Below are 18651 nucleotides of genomic sequence, written 5' to 3' on the forward strand. Positions count from 1 at the left end.
GTATTAAATCAGTCCATGAATGATTTTCTAAGATTAGGGGTTCTTCATACACCTTCATTTAAACGACAATGGAAGGAGAGTTAGGAGTAGACTGTTCCCCAGGCTTGACATTTATTATAACTTTAAGCTAAAATGCAGACATAATGTGGTTGAAATAGAACTACATGTGATATTCTCAAGAGTAGCAGAACATCTGTCTTTTGTCTTTCTTTCCCCCATGAAGTTACATCTGTGAAGCTCCACATTCCAGCTCCAGATTGTTAGAAGCTATAGTCTTGAAAGCTGTTTCACTCCTCTGTTTCTCTCTTCTCTCTGCCTCTCCTTCAGTCCAAATGGCTTTAATATATTGTCTGATGGAGAATTGGAAGCTGTATCATTGATTGGTGATGCTTCAGTTGGTGCAAAGACAAGTTCTAAAAGGTGTTGCCCTACTGTGATAGATAGATGGGTGCTCTTCAGTGGATTAGCATGGCTGGCTGTGTTGTTTGTGTATCACGTAAAAGCAGCAAGGAGACTTCCATCCTTCGCATTTTGGCAGAAATATAATGACCCAGAATCTTTGCTGCCACAGGATCATGCAGTGAACAGTTCTTTACAATCTGAAGGCCCCTGGTGGGTCACAGTGAAGACAATCTGTGATATGGTGGTAATGCTTATGAACCACCTTCATGCAAACTGGAAAGCCATTGTATTTGTTTTGAAACTCAGAAAACTATGGTATAGAAAGGGAGGGAATAAATGGGACTTGTAAAACAGGCGCATGTAAATGCCCTTGATTTAATTCATTCTCCTCAAAATGTATTAGTTGCCTTTCTAATAGCAGCTGTCAGGGAGCTTGCAATAAGAATACAATGAAAAATAAATACAAGGGCAAAATAAAGCAATAAATTTAAGTATCTGTTAGAAGCATCACAAGTGAAAAGCAGCAGAGATAAAACTAATTAAGCCACACATTTTGGACTGGTTTTAAGGAATGTTTCTTGGGTTTGGCTGTATTTTTTATTAGCTTTTAATCAAGGCAGTTTAAGCACATTACTTTTTGTTTGTCTGTGGGAGTGCTTTAGGTGACCTTTATTTTCGGAGTGTTTATGCTACCTTTATCAGCCTGCTTTGATGGGAAAAAGATACATAGCACATAAATAATCATGATAAGATTATTGTAGCACCATACAAAAGAATTAAATGTTGCGGGATTAAAAAAAACAGTGTCGTATGGTAGCAAGAATAAAATGGAAAGAGTGCTGGATATGTTTTTCTGGGAGAGTATTCCAAAGCTCAAGGTTGGGGGTTGAGTTGGATTTTCTGTTTCAGAAAATTTTATTAACGTTCAACAGGCTAAATAGGTGTTATATAACTACACCCTTACTCTGCAAACTGTTTAGGCAAGCGGTCAATTGAAATATCAATTTACAACAGTACAAATGAAAGCGTAATTTCAGTAGATAATGCTCACGCTGATCATTCTGTCCTTAACTCCTGGCCAGCAGGACTCCTTTATATTTTGCTATAATTGTCATGCATTCCAATTTCTCTGTCGAGGTTGAAATTAAGTACCTGATTAAACCGATACGCTTTTTCTCAAACGAGACATACAGAGTGGCGAGGAAGGGATGAAAGCGTGTTCGCTCGGGGGGAATAAATGAACGTGCAGCTTCTTGGGGTTTGGCGTTTGCTCAAAGAAAGGAAAACTTCCTCTAAGGGATTGGAGCTCTCATCTACCTCTCTATGCTGGACACACTTCAGTGTGGTTTTGGGACAAAAGCTGCCAGTCAGAAGCTTTATTTCTGAGTCTCGCCTCCAGCAGACCAACAGCAGGCAGTGCAGGGTTTGGGCAGTGAATTGTTTGCCGTTGTTTCCCTTTTGGTCAAACAAAGGGACCCTTCAGGCATCGCCCACCCTAACCTAGAATTTTAAAGATCACAACTGAGCTGGCCAGCAAGTGACTGCTCCCCTTCTTGCCAGTGAGAATAGCTGAACAAGACAGGGAGCCTCCCTCTATGATTTGCTCAGTGCAAGAGTGAGCAGTCGTCTGGTGGCAATCTTCTGTGCTTCATATTTGGGGGAGATCAAGGGACTGGGAGGGACTCTGCTACAGATTCGCAGCGGTTGTAGTTGGAAGAATTTCAAGAAAGGTAGGGTGATGAACCTAATTATTTAGCTTTGATCAGTAGTTTATTTCTTCCTAACTTGGGGCAGGGGAACCAAGGAAGGGAAGAGGTTTGCTTGTTGTGGCTTTTTAAGGCATCAAAGAGCTTCATTGATTTCATCTGGAAGTAATCACCAGGAATTGACTAGGAAGGAAAGCCTTAGGCACGAAAGCCAGCTGGGTGACTTTGGGCCAGTCGCTCTCTCTCAGCCCAACTCACCTCACAGGGTTGCTGTTGCTGGGAAAAGAGGGGAAGGAAGGAGTACTAGGTATGTTCCCCGCCTTGAGTTATTTATAAAAATAATAAAGGCGGGATAGAAAATAAATAAAAAATAAAATAATAATGATGGGGGTTGTAGTTTCACACATCAGGAGAGGACCAGTTGGGAAGAGCTGCTTCACAAGATATGGTTTTGGACAGCAGAAAAGGCACCATCTCTCTTTTCATTCCAAAAAGTATTTACGGAAGAAAGCTAAACTCTTGCCTTTTCAAAGTTCTTCTAATCCTGTTTTAGGGCTGTCAGCATCTGGGCATTGTACAGAACACAGATGTTGATTGGATCTCAAGAGCCATCTGGAATGGTGGGAATGATTGAGTTGCACCAGGTGGCCATGCTTACATTGAGGAACTACTATTTCTTGGGTGGTGTTATTTTTTTGACTATATGAATCCTGATGCTGGAAAGTAGAGTGTAAGCTGCCCAGAGATGGTTTCAATCGGAATTCTGTATAAGCCTTAGTAAATAAATACAGATAAATAAATGTGCAGGCTAATGGAAGACTGATTGCGTGACCAAAAGGGCAAGACAGAATGAGAGGCTGCTACATGCAAGATGGAAAGGCTGAGTGCGGTATAATTGGCAATGGTGTTAGCCTAGGAGTGGAAGACCCAGTGTCAAGCTGGGCAAGACCGAGGAATTAAGAACAGCACAGATTTCAGTAACATATCTTTAATGCTTGTTTGAAGAAGATACATAACCTTGGAAACTGTAAGAAGAATTTCCCAGCCTCCTTTACAGCGAATCAAATACGGCAGAGCCTCTTTGAAGGAGTCAAAAGAGTTCTTCCCAGGTTTTTGGCCACCTGGGCTGAGTGGCCATTCAAGAGACTGTGAACTCACTCTCTATCTCTGGATCAGCCTTTCTCAACCTTTTGACCCTGGAGGAGCCCTTGAAATAATTTTCAGGCCTCAGGGAACCCCTGCATGTTCAGGCTCAAATCTATATTTGTTTCATGAGTAGGCCTTCATATATGCATTAACAGTGTTCTTAAAATGAAGACTGAAACATCTTTAATGTGAAGCTGGCCGAATTTGAAATAATTTTTTAAACAAATTATGATCTCCCAGGGAACCCCCAGTGACCTCTCGCAGAACCTGAGGGTGCCACAGAACCCTGGTTGAGAAACCCTGCTCTGGATTGCTTAATGCTCCTTCCCCCTCCATTCCTCGCCTCGCCTCCCCATAACCTTGTGCTGCTGAAGGCAAGGCAGGGCAGAGCTCAAATCCATCGATAAAGATGCCTCTTTTTTTCTCCCTCCTAGACATGTCAAGTGTGTCAGATGCTGCTGCCGAACAAATGCAGTTACTGCGCTCATCAGAGAATCCACGCCCATAAATCTCCCTATTGCTGCCCCGAGTGCGGGGCCATTTGCCGGTCGGCCTATTTCCAAACCCACGTCAAAGAGAACTGCCTGCATTACTCCCGCAAAGTTGGTTACAGGTCAGTGCTAAGTCGGAAGAACCCAGGAAAAAGCGACGGGCCGTTTAATGCATCTGAAGGAGCCAGTGAGGGAGGACAACATCAGTTCTCCCTCCTCCTGGAGCTGCTTTGGCATCAACTTGCTTTGCACTAAGGCCACTTGGACATTTCCACACAGCAAAAGCCAGGGAAGGGGCTTTTCCTGACCCTTTGGAAATGCACCTCCTTGGCCGAGTTGCAAGGAAGTTGGCTGAAATAAAACGTACTGCAAATGACAGCTTCCAGACCAGTGCTTCTCAACCTTGGCCACTTTAAGATGGGTGGACTTCAACTCCCAGAATTTCCCAGCCAGCCATGCTGGCTGGGGAATTCTGGGAGTTGAAGTCCACCCATCTTAAAGCGGCCACGGTTGAGAAACACCATTCTAGGCAGATTCCAATAGTCCCACTTAAGGATGCATTGCTGTTTTTTAGGGGAAAATTGACACTGACCATCTTTCTTTTTTATTTGACCACATGTAGAGGAAACTCCAGAATAGCCTATAACAGGTGATTTTGCTAGTCTTAGCACCTGTTAAAAGGGGATCTTGTATATACTGTATTTTTCATCGGCTCTCTCTCTCAGAAGCCTGAAGCTCGCAATGAGTTAATAGTCTCACAATTACTTATTTGTAGCAACTGCAAATTGAGGTTCATTCTGGTGTAGGAATGACCAGCAGAGAAGGAGTAACACTTAGCTCGGACTAATACTTTCACTGTGTCTGCTGTTGGCCCCAGGGAGTTGTTATGGGGGGGTGGATCTCATTTTTTCATACCCTCTTACTCCAGCTGGCCACATCTCCACCTCTAACTTCTCGCCAATATCCCTTTCTGCAGCCGCCTATATCGGTTGATATCCTACAACCATGAACGTTCACGGCTTCTACCAGGTCGCTTGCTGAGGATCCAGCAGAGCAAACCTGGGCCTGTTCCCATTTCCTGACTATTTATAGAAATGACGCTGGCAGATTTTTGTGGCTCGCAGGCTGAGTTTTTCCTCTTGTTCTCCCCAGGTGCAGCCACTGTGGAGTGGTTTTCATGTCACAGGCTATGCTGAAAGTCCACATTCACGAGAAACACTGTGAAGTCTTCCACAAGTGTTCATTCTGCCCCATGGCCTTCAAGTCTGCAGACAGCACCACTGCTCACATTACCAGCCAGCATCCCGCGGAGCCCCACAAGACATCTCAGTAAGTGATCTGTTTGGGTCCGTGGGCTCGCTCTGCACCATTACAGTTCTGGAGTTTCTTTTCATCTCCTAGTCTGCCTCCTCCATCTGATTCCTTGACAAAGGCTGCCCCCCAACTGACCCATGTTTCCAGGAGTCTCTCTGGCCCACGTGTACGTGGGAGATCTTGATTTCAGTTTTGTGAAACGTGAGTAATAGGATCTGCAGGTTCCCCCCACCCCCCTTGGGAGAACTGGCAGGTTACATTACAGTCTTGTTTGCTAATGATTTATTAGCAAATAACTAAGTTATTTGCTAATAAATCATTAGCATAATAGTTATTTATTAGCAAGGAACTATTCTTTGCTAAGTCTGACTATTCTTAGTTGGGCGGCCCATCTGTTCCTGAGACTACCTTTGTGTTTGCACATAACCCAGGAGTAGTTTACTATAGTCAGTGGGTCCCCCTTAATGTTCTGCATGGTAAGTGCCAGCTGCTGCTGCTGCCTGAGCTAGAAGATCTGATGCCGCTGTTCTGTTCCAAAAAGGAGATGCATTTCGGCTTGGTCCCCACTCCTGCTACTGAACAGTTTTGTTAGGTGTAGGAAATGGGTAGTCCACCAAATGATGTAGGAGGGCAATTTCCACCACTGTTTTTGCTAGCTAGGCCTGATGGGAGTTGAGCAATAACCTGCAGTCCAGACACGGCCTGCCCTGCGGCAGCTTAGATACCAGAGGAGCAGAATTAAAAACTGCTTGTGGTCCAGGGTGGTTCAGAACAGAGGAGCAGCATTTGAAGAGCTTCCACAAGGAAGCAGCTTCTCCTTTTGCAAGGGCTCTGATGTGATTCATTCAGGAGAAGATTCATTCAGGCATGTCTCTGTTTGTAGAGCCCCTTGAGTCCGTCGTCATCATCACCACCACCAATTTATTGGCTGCCCAACTCAAGTGGACTCTGAAATACGTGTATTTCCAAGACGTTTTGCTTTTCTTGATTCGTGCATTCCCGAAAGGGCATGTTCTTATTTTTCACATCCAACTGTTTGTTCCAGGGTGATCTACAAATGTTCTTGTGAGACAGTCTTTAACAAGAAGAGGCTTCTGCAGGAGCACTTCCAGCAAAATGCCAACAGGCTGATGGTGGGCGTGTTCAAGTGCCCCCACTGTCAGCTGGTGTATATGCAGAAGCTGCAGTTAATGCAACACGTCAAGGTTGGTAGCTCAGGGCCTTTCCCCCACCTCCACAAACCCTGTCCTGCCTTCCACATTTTAGGCTTACCCATGAAATGTTGGCAGAATGCTGGGAAAGCCTTTAGCCCAGGAGAGATCAGAAAAGTCACACACACCAGGCATATCTATAAAAATAATTTATTTACAGAAAGCAAAACAAAAGCAAAACATATTTAAAGGACTTAGCTCTCATTGAGAGCTACCTGGCTTGCTACATGTCTGTAGAGAAGAGAAAGAGGAACTGAAACACGTCCGGGCAGGTTCCTCCCCCCAGGTGCAATAATTAACATTCGAAAAGGGGGCAGTTGAATTCAACCTCTGCACCCGGCCAAAATGATTAGAGACAATAGCACCTTAATCTGTTAGTAGGAAAACCATTAACATGAAACACTTTTGCTGCCTTTTATTTCCCCACATCTGATGGATGTTCTCCCATCAGCAGGCTCTCTTCTTATTTGGCTCTTAAGATTTAGGTTGCTTAACTGTAATTAAACTGTAAACCATAATCCACTGGATTTACAGAACAAGCTAAGCGTATAAATTGCAGAACATAGTGGCTGGGCTCGCACAGCCTGCTAGTCCAGACCAGACACATTACAATTTAGTATAACGCATGAACCAGGACAGTGTCCTAAAATCACCTTACTCTTTCTTTTTTTGCTTGTTTATTTAGTCCCTCTATTTATTTACATGATTTATTACATTCCACCACAATTCCAAAGGACTCTTGGTGCTTCACAGAATATCCAATAACAATGCAAACATCCATGGTTGGTTTAAAATGAGCATGTAAAACATAGTCAAGCCCAGTAGCCAGCAGTTTGTAAACCTCACCCAAGATAATGTCACACCCCAAACCCCTGCAGAAGAGCTCTTTTTTCAGGTGCTTCTGGAAGGCAGTTCAAGGGGAAACATCCTCATTACAACTGGGAGGCCATTCCAAAGCAGCAGCTCCAAGCTTTGGCTCCCACCACCTCCCAAAAGAGGGGAATCACCAGCAGCTTTTCCCAGCAGATTCAGGCTGAATGCAGTCCTGAAGGTAAATTTAGAGAAAGCGCATGGAACAACTCACCCAGCAATGAATTGCTGAGGATGTCAGTAGCTTCTCTATTTCTAGATCTACCATCTAGATCAGGTTACCAACCAGAGCTGGGTGTTATAATTGCATTATTTATTTGTTTGTTTGTTTATTTATATTTCATATGTTGTCACCGTCAATCTCACTAAGAGCAACTCTGGGCGGTTATGTATATATTATGTATATATCGTGCCAAGTGTACTGATTTCTGGTCCATGTCTGGGCCCAGTTCAAAGATCTGGATGACCTTCTAGCTCCATCACAAATGCAGAGAATGGAGATGCATTTGAAGCCTGTATTAAAACTGTTTAACTCTTGCCTCTTTGAACTGGTTCAGGCCAGAAATAAGCTGGGTACAGCTTTCCCAAATTCTGTGCCCGGGCTAAGGCAAATGTCAGCGAGGGGGCTTGAACAAATGGGCCTGAATATTCTCCTTTCCCTGGGCCTGCACAACGTAATTCATCCTTGCCTGTTTTGATCTAACCATGGTATGGCATTACGGCTAGACTGGCAGATTACAGCTAAGCAAGCTCTTCAAACAAGATGGCAAATTTTTTGAGTAGTGGTGGTGGAAGGGAATGTTTTGGACTTTTCCTTGTTTTGTTTTGTTTTTTAAACCTACAACAAATGGTAGTTGGATGATGATATATGTAACAGTTGCCTATCCTAAAACACTCCCAGACTCACAAGCAAGAGCTTCACAAGATCTGATTTATTTAAGAATAGTATGCAAGTACAAAGAAAGCTGAGAATGGGAAAAGCACGCCAAATACAAACTAAAAAGCCCTCGGTACAAACGAAATCCCTCCCCCCGTAGAACCTTCCCAGGCTCACAATCCCAGGTGCTCCAATGGCTCCTGATGGTGTGGTGGAAAAGTCCTTGAGCAGCGCACATAACCCAAACACATTCCATTAAAATAAACATAGATACAAAGCTTGGCAGAAGGTTTCCCAGCAGCTCCCTCCCAACATCAATGCGCGTTAGCAGCATGGCATGTGAAACGTTACGATGTACAGTGCACATTGAAACAGTGAACATGACAATATATTGGGGGTGTTTCATGAGAAAATTTGGACCATCTCCCTGCTCTGGCCTTTCAGTGTCCATCTGCTTGCTAGTTGAGCTTGATTCCTTGACTTTCACTAGAGCATCCATGGGGTCCCTGAAAATCCCGAGGATTTCACCAGTACTCGGCAGAAGGTCGAGACGACAGCGAGCGGTCCCGTCCTCCCAACGTCCAAGGAGCTGTCCATCGTCAACGGTACTTCTCAGCCAACCTCTTTGCCCACAAAAGGCACAAGTCCAGAATCCAAGCCAAAGTCCAAAACTTGCAGTTGGACTTGCCGGGAGTGTTTGCAGTGGATCCCTGATCGTGAGACTTACGTGTCCCATATGAGGAAAAGCCATGGAAAGGTAACAACCCGCATAAAACAGGAGCATCTGGACCTTCTTCCCACTGTTTAATGTAGTTAAATTGGGGGAGATGGGTGGTAATAGAAGTTGAAGACTAAATAAATAAAATAAATAAATAGTTGCAGCTCTTCTTCCACTTCCTATCCCTGCTGTGGAAGCAGGAATGAAAGGAAGGTGCCTGCTTGTGTTCCTCCCCTTTCTCCTATTCTGGTCGTGGGGTGGGAAGCAGTAGAACCACATTGTCCCTTTCTCTCATACGGCAGCAAGAAGCCCTCTGCAAAATCAAGACCTCAGCTTATGCAGAGTGAAGTCTGGCTGTTACCCCTGTCAGGCTCAGCCCAAGAACAACAAAGAGGCAGTCCGTTCAGACTCCAGTTCTTTATTTGTTCACACCCTATAGACAGAATCTTGCCAGACTAAAGCTACTCTACCTGACCTCAGGGGAAATAACCTGGGAGAGCTCTAGAGTGGGGCCATTCTGAACCTCTTCGTTTTCCTACCATTGCCTCCCAGACTGTCCCTCCGCTTATCTCCTCTACCTCCTTGGAATGTGCTCCCTCCTTCCTAGAACCAGCAGCACCCCTGAAATCCACCACATCCCTCCAACCACTATTTTGCCCAAGTTGAAATGAAACACAGATAGTCCTCGACTTACGACCATTCGTAGCAACCATTCGAAGTTACAACGGCGCTGGGAAAAGTGACTTGCCACTGGTCCTCACACTTAAAACCGTTGCAGCATCCCTGCAGTCACATGATCGAAATTCGGGCGCTTGGCAACCAGCATGTATTTACGACAGTTGCCGCATCCCAGGGTCACACGATTGCCATTTGCACCCTTCCCAGCTGGCTTCTCACAAACAAAATAAATGGGGGGAGCCAGATTCACTTCATGACGTGGCAAAAGTCGTAAAAGCAGGTGCAATCATGCGATGTCTCACCTAATGACCGCATCACTTAGCAACCAAAATTCCCGTCCCAGTTGTGGTTGTAAGTCAAGGGCTACCTGTAGGGAGTCCTCTCCTTTCAGAACTAACCCTTCCAATCCTCCTGCAGAACATGAAGAGATTTCCCTGCCGGCAGTGTGAGCGGTCGTTCAGTGCCTCCAACAGTCTGCACAGACACGTTCGCAATAATCACGACACAGCAAAGAAAGTGTACCCTTGCTGGTGAGTCTGAGAAGGAGGAATGGTTCTTACTCTGGAGCACAGTGTCACAGGGTCAAACCTGCTCCTGCCTGTTCGACTGAAGGATCATGTGCCAGTTGCGCTCGATTGTTTTAGTTTCCAGGCGACCCTGGGACAAGATTACGGTGTTTTCATAATAATGGGAGCGCTTTAGCTCTCTCTGTTGTGCGTTCAGCGTGTGCTCTCCCTGTTTAAGCGAGGGGGGCAAAAGCTGCAGCAACTGACTTAATTTCAAGGCCTGTTGCAAGTGAAGCATTTGCAGTCCTAGCAAGGGCAGCCTAGCACCTTTTCCAGGGCAGCTCAGTAGGTGGAGAAAGGGAGTATCCTCAAGAGAGAAGGAGAGGTTGATCTTGAAGGGAATATGACCATCGGACAGAAACTTGCCCATCCTGGATTCAAAGCAGGCGTTAGGCATTCTTTTTGCAGCCAGGGGCTGCATTTTTTTTCTTTCCAAAGGAATTTTTTTATTTCCAAAGCTTGCAGGTGACACGTGCAGTGATACTGGGGCAGGTGAGACCAAAGTAGCAGGGAGTGATGATTTGGGGACAATTTAAGGGACAGAATAGATGTGTAAGCCTCACCTAAGCCCCCCCCTCCCCATTTGGGGAAACTGAAGAACTGGGCCACTGACAGCCGCAATCTGGAGTGTTTGGGAGGAGGCCTTGGCCAGCCGATGGAATGCAGACAGCCCATCCACAGTTAATGTTGGTAGAGGCCGTGTGTCGCAGCAGCCAGGATGTTTGGCTTGGAAGAAGAGTCCTAGGTTAACCTGAGACACAGCGAGCTAGACGCTTACATTCCGCTCTGAAATCCTTGAAGAAAAGATAAGCTACTCATGAGACAACCAGATAAACTCAGTTCTTGCAGGCCTAGCTGAACTATTCAAACAAGTATTCAGGATGAGAGAAGCGTTCCGTTTTGGATTATGAGTTCTAGATCCTTGCTTAAATGCTCTGCTTTTCAGCTTCCTAAGAAGGCGCCTGCCTGAATCCTGCTAGAGAGTCACTTTGTTAATTTTCTGTTATTTTTCCCTTCAGGTTATGTTTTAGATTTAAGCGCTCATGGTTTCAGAATAAAATAACAACACAAGGGCTGCATCTTTCCTTCCTTCCTTCCTTCCTTCCTTCCTTCCTTCCTTCCTTCCTTCCTTCCTTCCTTCCTTCCTTCCTTCCTTCCAGATTTTATCACCACCCATCTCCCCCCAAAAGGGGGACCCTGGGTGGTTTACAATAAAATTAACATTAAAAAGCATAAACATACAAAAATACAAATACAAATAGCCAAATATAAATAGAAGATAAAAATAAGTACAAAATCTAAGTGGTGATAAGATCTGATGCAGTGAGGAGGGCTCTACGGCGTCAGCCACCCCCAGAAAGAACTATTCCCCTTCCCACCCCAGGCGAGGCGGCACAGCCAGGTCTTCAAGTTCTCCTGGAAAGCCAGGAGCGAAGGGGCCTGCCTACCCTCTGGGGGCAGAGTGTTCCAGAGAATTAATTAATTAATTAATCTCCAGGAAAGCAGATTCAACTTCAATTCGTGGCTTGTTGTTTTTAATATGTCATTAAAATATATTATTTAGTATATTTTAGTTACTCAACAGAAAACAGCTCCTCTAATTTAGGGTGCTTTCTGGCAATTATTCCTGTATACCACAAGTAGTTCCCTTCCCAGTAAAAGCCACTTTCCATCGCTGATTCCATTTTGTGGTTTTAGAGGTCCCTTAATTAACCCATCCCAACAAGAAACAATACTTTCCAAAGCCAGTCTTAGAAAACCCATGTTGGCTACAGAAGATTCCGTTTGGGGAAGGCTGTTCCACATCAAACAGCCCCTGCCCACATCTGTTTCTTTGTTTCTTTGTATCTTTTCTTTCTTTTCTAACTGCTAGTGTGATTTAAATCATGTTTCTCAGTCTGACCAATGGGGATTCTTCCTTTGTGGGGCTAAGATTGCAACCAGGAATACCAAGGCATTATTTTAAACCTCCTTCACTGACAACAGACTAACCCAGAACACAGTGCAAGATTACGTCAGTGGGAGCTCTTTCAGAAATGAGAACATTTGAGCTAGAATGGGAACAGGTTAGTGCTCATCCCTGCTATTCTTCCTGTAGAAAGCATTTTAAGGAAAAGGGGGGGAAAAGGCGTTATCTTCATTGAAGTACAGATGTTGGGCAAGGAGAGAGAGGAATTCTGAGTAGGTGTTACTTTAATTGGTGCATGTGAACAGAACGGTGTAGCAGGTATCTGTTGATCTAATCCTGTGATTTTAAATGCCTCCTCTCTGTGGCCTCCTGCGTTCCTGCCACATGCTAGCAAATGTGAAATTGCAGTTCCTACCAAGATCCCAGACAAAACATTAGCCTTCCATGGCAAACCTTTGATTTCTCTCTAGAAAAGGAGCCATTCTTATCACTTCTGAAGAATGACCCAAGGTCACCCTGGGTATCCCTGGAATCCAAAACTAGCTTCCAAGCTACTTGTGGTAGAATCTTTGTCTCTGTATGTAGCTCTTAGAAGCGGGTCCTGCTCATGGAAGCTTTTGCCGTCAAATCACGTCCTCTGTGCTTGAAGACTCTCTCCCAAACCAGACTTAGCTCACAGGTTCATCTGCTGGGAAAACTGCACGGATGTCCTTCAAGGATGTATTCAGAAGGTTCAGAATAGATGCAAAGTTGTAATTCTGGTCTGTGACCGTATTAAAGATTGATTGATTGATTGATTGATGCAAAGTCATGGTGCACATGTTGGCCTAAGTCTAAGATTTGTTTGTTTGTAGCAAACTGCGTTGTGTAAAAGCACCTTCCCTATCCAGGATTGAGACAAGGATGTCACACTGTGAAAACGTTAAAACTGTAGTATCCCAATTCACACCATTCCAGAAGTAAGAATTCTGCAGTTTCCATTTCCAGCATTTGGGAATCAATTTTGAGGCGTGCCTTCTGTTGAGTCTTATGAAGAGAGACTGAAAGAAGAAAATCAAGTCCTGTTCTCTGTCGTTCTAGAACAGTGTTTCTCAATCTCAGCGACTTTTAAGATGTGTGCTAGGAGGGAATGTCCACAAACCTTAAAGTTGCTGAGATGGAGAAACGCTCTTTTGAGAATTCAGGATGTGGAATCCTGGATTGAAGTTACGGGAAGGCAGATTGCAACCAAATGGTAGAAAAAGGGCTTCCTCATTGCCAAAGGAGTTTGACATTGGGGCCAGTTCCCCAGAAAGATAGTAGGCTCCTCTTCCATGGATATGTTCCTGCAGAGGCTGGATAGCTGTAGGTCTCTGGTGCTCTCGTTCGGACTCCTGTCTTGATCAGGGTGATGGGCTTAATGATCCCAAGGTTCCTTCCAACTCTAGGCTTCTGTGAAAACGGGGGGCCGCAGAGTAAAAACAAGAGATGCGGTAGCGAGGGATGAGAGTGAGAAATCCAATCGTACTGATGGCATTTCTTTCGTTTTGTATTTTGAAGGTACTGCACAGATGAAATTCAGACATTTCCTCAGCCGTCACTGCTGGAGAGTCACATGAGCCTCATGCACGGCATCAAAAATCCAGATCTTTCCCAGATATCCAAAGACTTGACAAAAGTAATCTGCAATGCTTTATTTAAAATACAGAGGTGGGGTGGCTAATGTTCTCTCTCTTTGGTTTGCCTTCCAAGTTGCCCCCCGGTTCTCTTTCCAGGAGGAGCACAGTTCTTTAGATAAGATGCAGAACTGTATCTTGTGGGCTCTACACACAGTGCCAGCTCTATCAAAAGATATTTCTTGTAATGGAAACTCACCCATTTCCACAATCACCTGGGTGTAATTTAACTCTAGCCTTAAACAATCCCTTAATGGTACAGACCAGGGTATTTGGTTCCAGGCAGACCCAAAGTGCACTGAAGGCTTTTATGTCTCAAGGAGAGCTGTCTGAAACCACCTTGTAGTTTAACGTGACCAGCATAGACGAGGCAGCTTTCTTTCAAGACCATCCGTGTAAGGTCCTTCTTAACTAAATGAAAATCCTAGGCTGTTACTGACAAGTGACAAGAGAGTGAGGCCTGAAGAAACCAGATTAATTTTGACAGCAGAGTCATTAAGGAGAAAATGACCAGACAGATTGGAAGACAGGCTTAATGGCTTCTGTGCACTATAAAATAGGGAATGATAGCCTGGAGAATCACAGACTGAAAAGTTAGTCCTTAAGGCACTCTACTGCGTTTGACTTCGCTTATCTTCCTAGCCAAGTGCTGGAGACAACAGTTTGGTTAATTATATTTAAGTTCCTTCCCTCCCAAAATGTTGCCCCTGTCCTTAGAACTGAGAGAACGGGTGAAGGTATTTTCTACTCAACAGGAGTGCAAGTAGAGGCCAATCAAAAGAGGGGGGTCTGCTGTACTCATGACAAAGGGGGTATGGCAGAGCACTCTTTTTTCATTGTCTCCTCCTCGCCACCCATGCCACCTTTGGATGACTACATTACAAGCCAAACACTTCCATTGACCTAGCAGAGACGGGGGTAACCAGGGGGCCTGTAATTCCACTCATTACTCATAATAGCTTGGGGTGCCATGGACAGCTTGGTGGTGGAGTGCAAGCAGGAAGAGATGGGATTCTTATTGCTCTTAGTATTGTTTTGATGGTGGGCTACGGATTGCATCGCAGATCGGTACAATAAGCATACGCGGTTTGTTTTGCAGACAAAATCTCCAAAGAGAGTAACAGCAGACGGTTTGAGTCAGATGGAAGCTACTGCATCAGGATCAGGTGATCCACCAGCAAAGAAACTGAAGGCAGCCCGCTGGAAATGTGCAAAGTGTGGCTTTGCTACAGCCACAGAGACTGAATTTCTGGAACACATACCTCGACACAAGTCAGACAGTTCCACTTACCAGTGCCTGCTCTGCGGTTTGTGTTATACGTCCCACCTCTCTCTGAACAGGCACCTCTTTATTGTTCATAAAGTAAAAGATCCAGAAGAAGAAGAGGAGGAGGAAGAGGAGGAGGAGGAGGAAGAGGAGCCAGAACAAGAGGGTGGAAATGAGGTTCCAGAAATGGAGACAAGAGAGAACGGACTGGGGGAGGCCAATGGGGAGACAAGCCACGGCAGTGCGGAAGGGGACTTTTCCAAGAGCAGAGACTCGGTGCGCAACCCTGTGCCCTGCAGCAAAGAGAAACCCAATTCCCAGAACAAACCCACAAAGTCTCCCCCTACTTAAGAGTGCGCTCGGCTTCCCCAGAAACATTGGTTGGAGCAGGGGGGCACTCTTCAGCGTGCTGTTGATCTGATGAAATGGGCACCGCATTCCATTCACTTTGATTAGTAAGGGAAATTGGAAAAAAGCACCAACTGCCACCATCTCCCTAGCACTGAATGTGTAATGGAAGGGGAGGGAAGAGAGAGAGATAGATTATGGGATGCCCACGGCTGCCTGAACTGCATCAGGCCCTTCAGGGTAAGGAGCACTTTTTCACATTTCCTCCCCCCACCCCAGCAAAAAACGAAGCATTCACCTGCTACGCAAGACTTTTGCCTGTTAGCTCAGCCTCTTTTTTCCCCCTTTTTTAGTTAAGAATGCAGCCCTTTCTCCCCCACCCTCATAGCCCCAGAATGCCAGGAATCTCCTCTGCACCACACCACCCCTCACTGACGGTTCTTCCCTTTCAAGGCAAAAATCCTCCAAGCCTCAAAAATTACCTTTCAGGCACTCTGTGAATATGATTTTGAAGCCTGCCTTTTCTAGAGGACATACACTTTCAGCACTAGTCACTGGCAGGTGTTTTGTTTGATTTAATTCTTGAGAAATAAAACATTACAGTTTCCCCAGCAGTACCCACGTTTAGCTGTACTGTGGCAATGCAGGCCTTTCAAAGCTGGGGGGTGGGGGGGCACTGTGCTTAATCTTTGTTCCAAGTGAAATCAGTTGCATATCTTCTTGAGTATTTGCCCCCTCCCTCACACACAGACACACACAGTGGCTTGGAGTGATGATTATGCATGGCAATGGATTCTAGGACACCCTTCTCTGTTGCACCTACGACCTTTTCATAAAAGTTGGGGGCACAAACGTTTAAATACCTGCCCAAGTACTTATTGATGTCTGTAGTAAGAGTAAGAAAAAAAGAAAAATGGGAGGGTTGCACTTCAGCTGTAGACAGCATCCATGGGTGACCAGGTCATTCCTCTTCCAAGGTTAGCACCCCCTTCCTCATGTTGGGGAGCAGCTTTGATCACTGCCCTGGCTGTAAATGATCAGCATTGCTTTGCAGCTTGGTTGAAGGGTATCAAGAAGCGGGGGGGAGGGGCAGATTGGCTTGGTTGGTTATCCTTGTATTGTCCCAGAAGACTTTCAGTTGTGAAACAAAGATTGCAGTACAGAAGAAGCCAGAGGTCTCTCTTGATAATGCCCTCTGCATTCAGTTACTTTGCTGTTTCAGAAAATGAAAATAATTGGGGCTAACGAAGCACATCCTTTCTCTCCCCACCCCTTTCCAATGTTTGCCTCAGTTGGCTGCCACCATCTCTCAAGATGGCTTTCCACCCTCTAACATCAACTCATTCCCCCATCTGGGGCCTCTCCACCCCACCCCGTGTGCTTTTTCTCATGCTTCGTGTAATATTTACTTTTTTTTTTAATACGGTTTTTAAGTTTCAAGTCGGAACCCTGCTCATTGTTTACTATAAATAATTTAAAAAGAAAAAAATCCCCTATTTATCTTATTGCATTTGAATTGCTCACTTTCTCGTCTGGATGTGTTTTGATAAAACCCTTTGTATTTTTTGATACCGTGTACATTTTAGTCTAGGGAATGTTTTACAAGGTAGCCTAGCTATAGTAACAATAGCAGGGGGCGGGGAGGATATTCCTCCCAAGCCATCACATATCTATTTAATCTGCAGTGGCATCTGTGCCTTGCTATACTGTTTACTTCAAAGTATTTCAAATAAAACCATCTAACAATGAGTGGCTTCCAGCCTCCGTTCTCTGATACTGCAGCTCTTCAGATCTACAGTGGCCTTTCAGTCAAAATGCTGGAGATTCATAATGACATCCCAGATAGGGACTTGATCTCAGTGCCTGAGGCTGTAGTTCAGAATCTATCTGTTTGAGAAGAACAGCCCTGGAGAAGGATCTGCTCTGAAGCAGGTGCCTTCCGCAGCTGCATTCAGACAGCATTCAGCCGCAAGCAAATAACTATATTTTAGCTGATCATGTTGCGTGAACCCAAACTGCGTGGTCATAATGTGTTGCGCAAGCCCAGAAAAGTCAGGTGGAGAGAATATTAATTGGTGATCCATCAACTGACTAAATTTGAGTGTGGGTATAAATATTTCTGAAGCATGAAGAGAAGATGGGGGAGATAATTCCAGGGACACCTTTTTCCACCTTTTAGGACCAGGCTTAATATTTAAGTCTGAGGGCTGCAAAGATTGCAGGAAAACCACATGGCCCAAGAGCAGGCTGGATTTGTGGGGGGAGGAATTCGTTCTTTCACTTAAGCAATGCCTTAAAAAAGAAACACTTTTAAAAATCACAGTACAATGTTCATCGGTTTCCCACTTCAAATAGAGCAAAACTCTGCCATTGCTTTTCACCAGCTCTAGTCATAGGCAACTCAGAAGAGGACAGGATGATGGCCAGATTATTATTGACTATTTTTATAAACACCTGTGTGAAAAATAGTTTGCTTCTCTAACTAGGCCGACTGCCATTCCAACTGTAAGCAGTATCAACTGCAGCAGAATTTGCATTGCAATTCATACCTTCTAACCTTTACCCTCACTTGGGATTGGAAACTAAGCAAGGCTTAGATAGAGTACCAGGGCCGTCATTTAGTCTAGGACAGTGTTTCTCAATGTTGGCCACTTTAAGAGGGATGGACTTCAACTCCCAGAATTCCCCAGCCAGCCATACTGGCTGGGGAATTCTGGGAGTTGAAAGTCACCCTTAAAGTGGCCAACGTTGAGAAACACTGCTCTAGGAGGTTGAAAAAAATTCCAAAGATAATGGCAGATCACTTTAGGATTCTAGCTAAGAAGCCTAATCTTAAAGTCACCAGGACTCTCAATCTATTGTTCAAAGGAGACCTTTATTAACCTTATCTAAGAAATTTGAACTGCATTAATGAAGAATTTGCAGGGGAACTTTGCTGCATTGCAACAAGGCACATCAGGTACTTCTAGAAATGCCTCCCTTTTGCACTAAATGCACCCCTTCCTCTCCAGGACGCCTTCCCCTTATTGCAACTAGAGTTTAAAGGGAACACTTCAGTGCACACATATTTCTAGTCCTGTCCTCCAGTCCCTTACATCTCCCCTTGCAAAGCTAGAAATGGGTCTGGATAAATCACCTGAAGGGGGTTTCCATTGCAGTCTTCATAGGTTTGTATCCTGACTTCCAGCTCTTAGTTTACTTATTTGACTTTTATCCCGCCTGTATTAGTTTTCCCTTGTAGATGCCTTCAAAATGCTACAGCCATAGGATATATTCGGAGATGTGAGGGTTAAGAGGCTTCTTTGGGGCCAGATAATCATGCTGTGCTCCAAAAACTATGCTTTTTTTTCATGGCCTCCTGTGAATAACAAAAGACACCCCAGGGTGGTTGGTGTTTGACCGTAAATAAATGTTGATTGACTAACACGCCAGCAAGAGAGGAAAGAACCCGGAAGCCAGCTGGAATCTGCAGGCTGGGTCTCCTGTTTCTTTT

At 44.8% G+C, this 18651-nt stretch overlaps 1 protein-coding gene across 2 annotated transcripts in view; it reads left to right on the top strand.

The window, feature by feature from the left end:
• The window catches only part of ZNF592 (zinc finger protein 592), a 30100-nt gene extending 13193 nt beyond the window's left edge, over positions 1-16907 (top strand). For both annotated transcript variants that reach the window (XM_063314450.1, XM_063314451.1), the window contains exons 3-9: positions 3689-3867; positions 4898-5074; positions 6105-6264; positions 8508-8774; positions 9831-9943; positions 13428-13545; positions 14643-16907. In XM_063314450.1, coding sequence (XP_063170520.1) covers positions 3689-3867; positions 4898-5074; positions 6105-6264; positions 8508-8774; positions 9831-9943; positions 13428-13545; positions 14643-15161 — 1533 coding nt within the window. In that variant the 3' untranslated portion in view covers positions 15162-16907. The remainder of the gene's footprint in view (positions 1-3688; positions 3868-4897; positions 5075-6104; positions 6265-8507; positions 8775-9830; positions 9944-13427; positions 13546-14642) is intronic.
• Positions 16908-18651: the final 1744 nt, after the last annotated feature.

The sequence above is a fragment of the Candoia aspera genome, chromosome 13 (assembly GCF_035149785.1).
Source record: "Candoia aspera isolate rCanAsp1 chromosome 13, rCanAsp1.hap2, whole genome shotgun sequence".
NCBI classification, from domain to species: Eukaryota; Metazoa; Chordata; class Lepidosauria; order Squamata; family Boidae; genus Candoia; species Candoia aspera.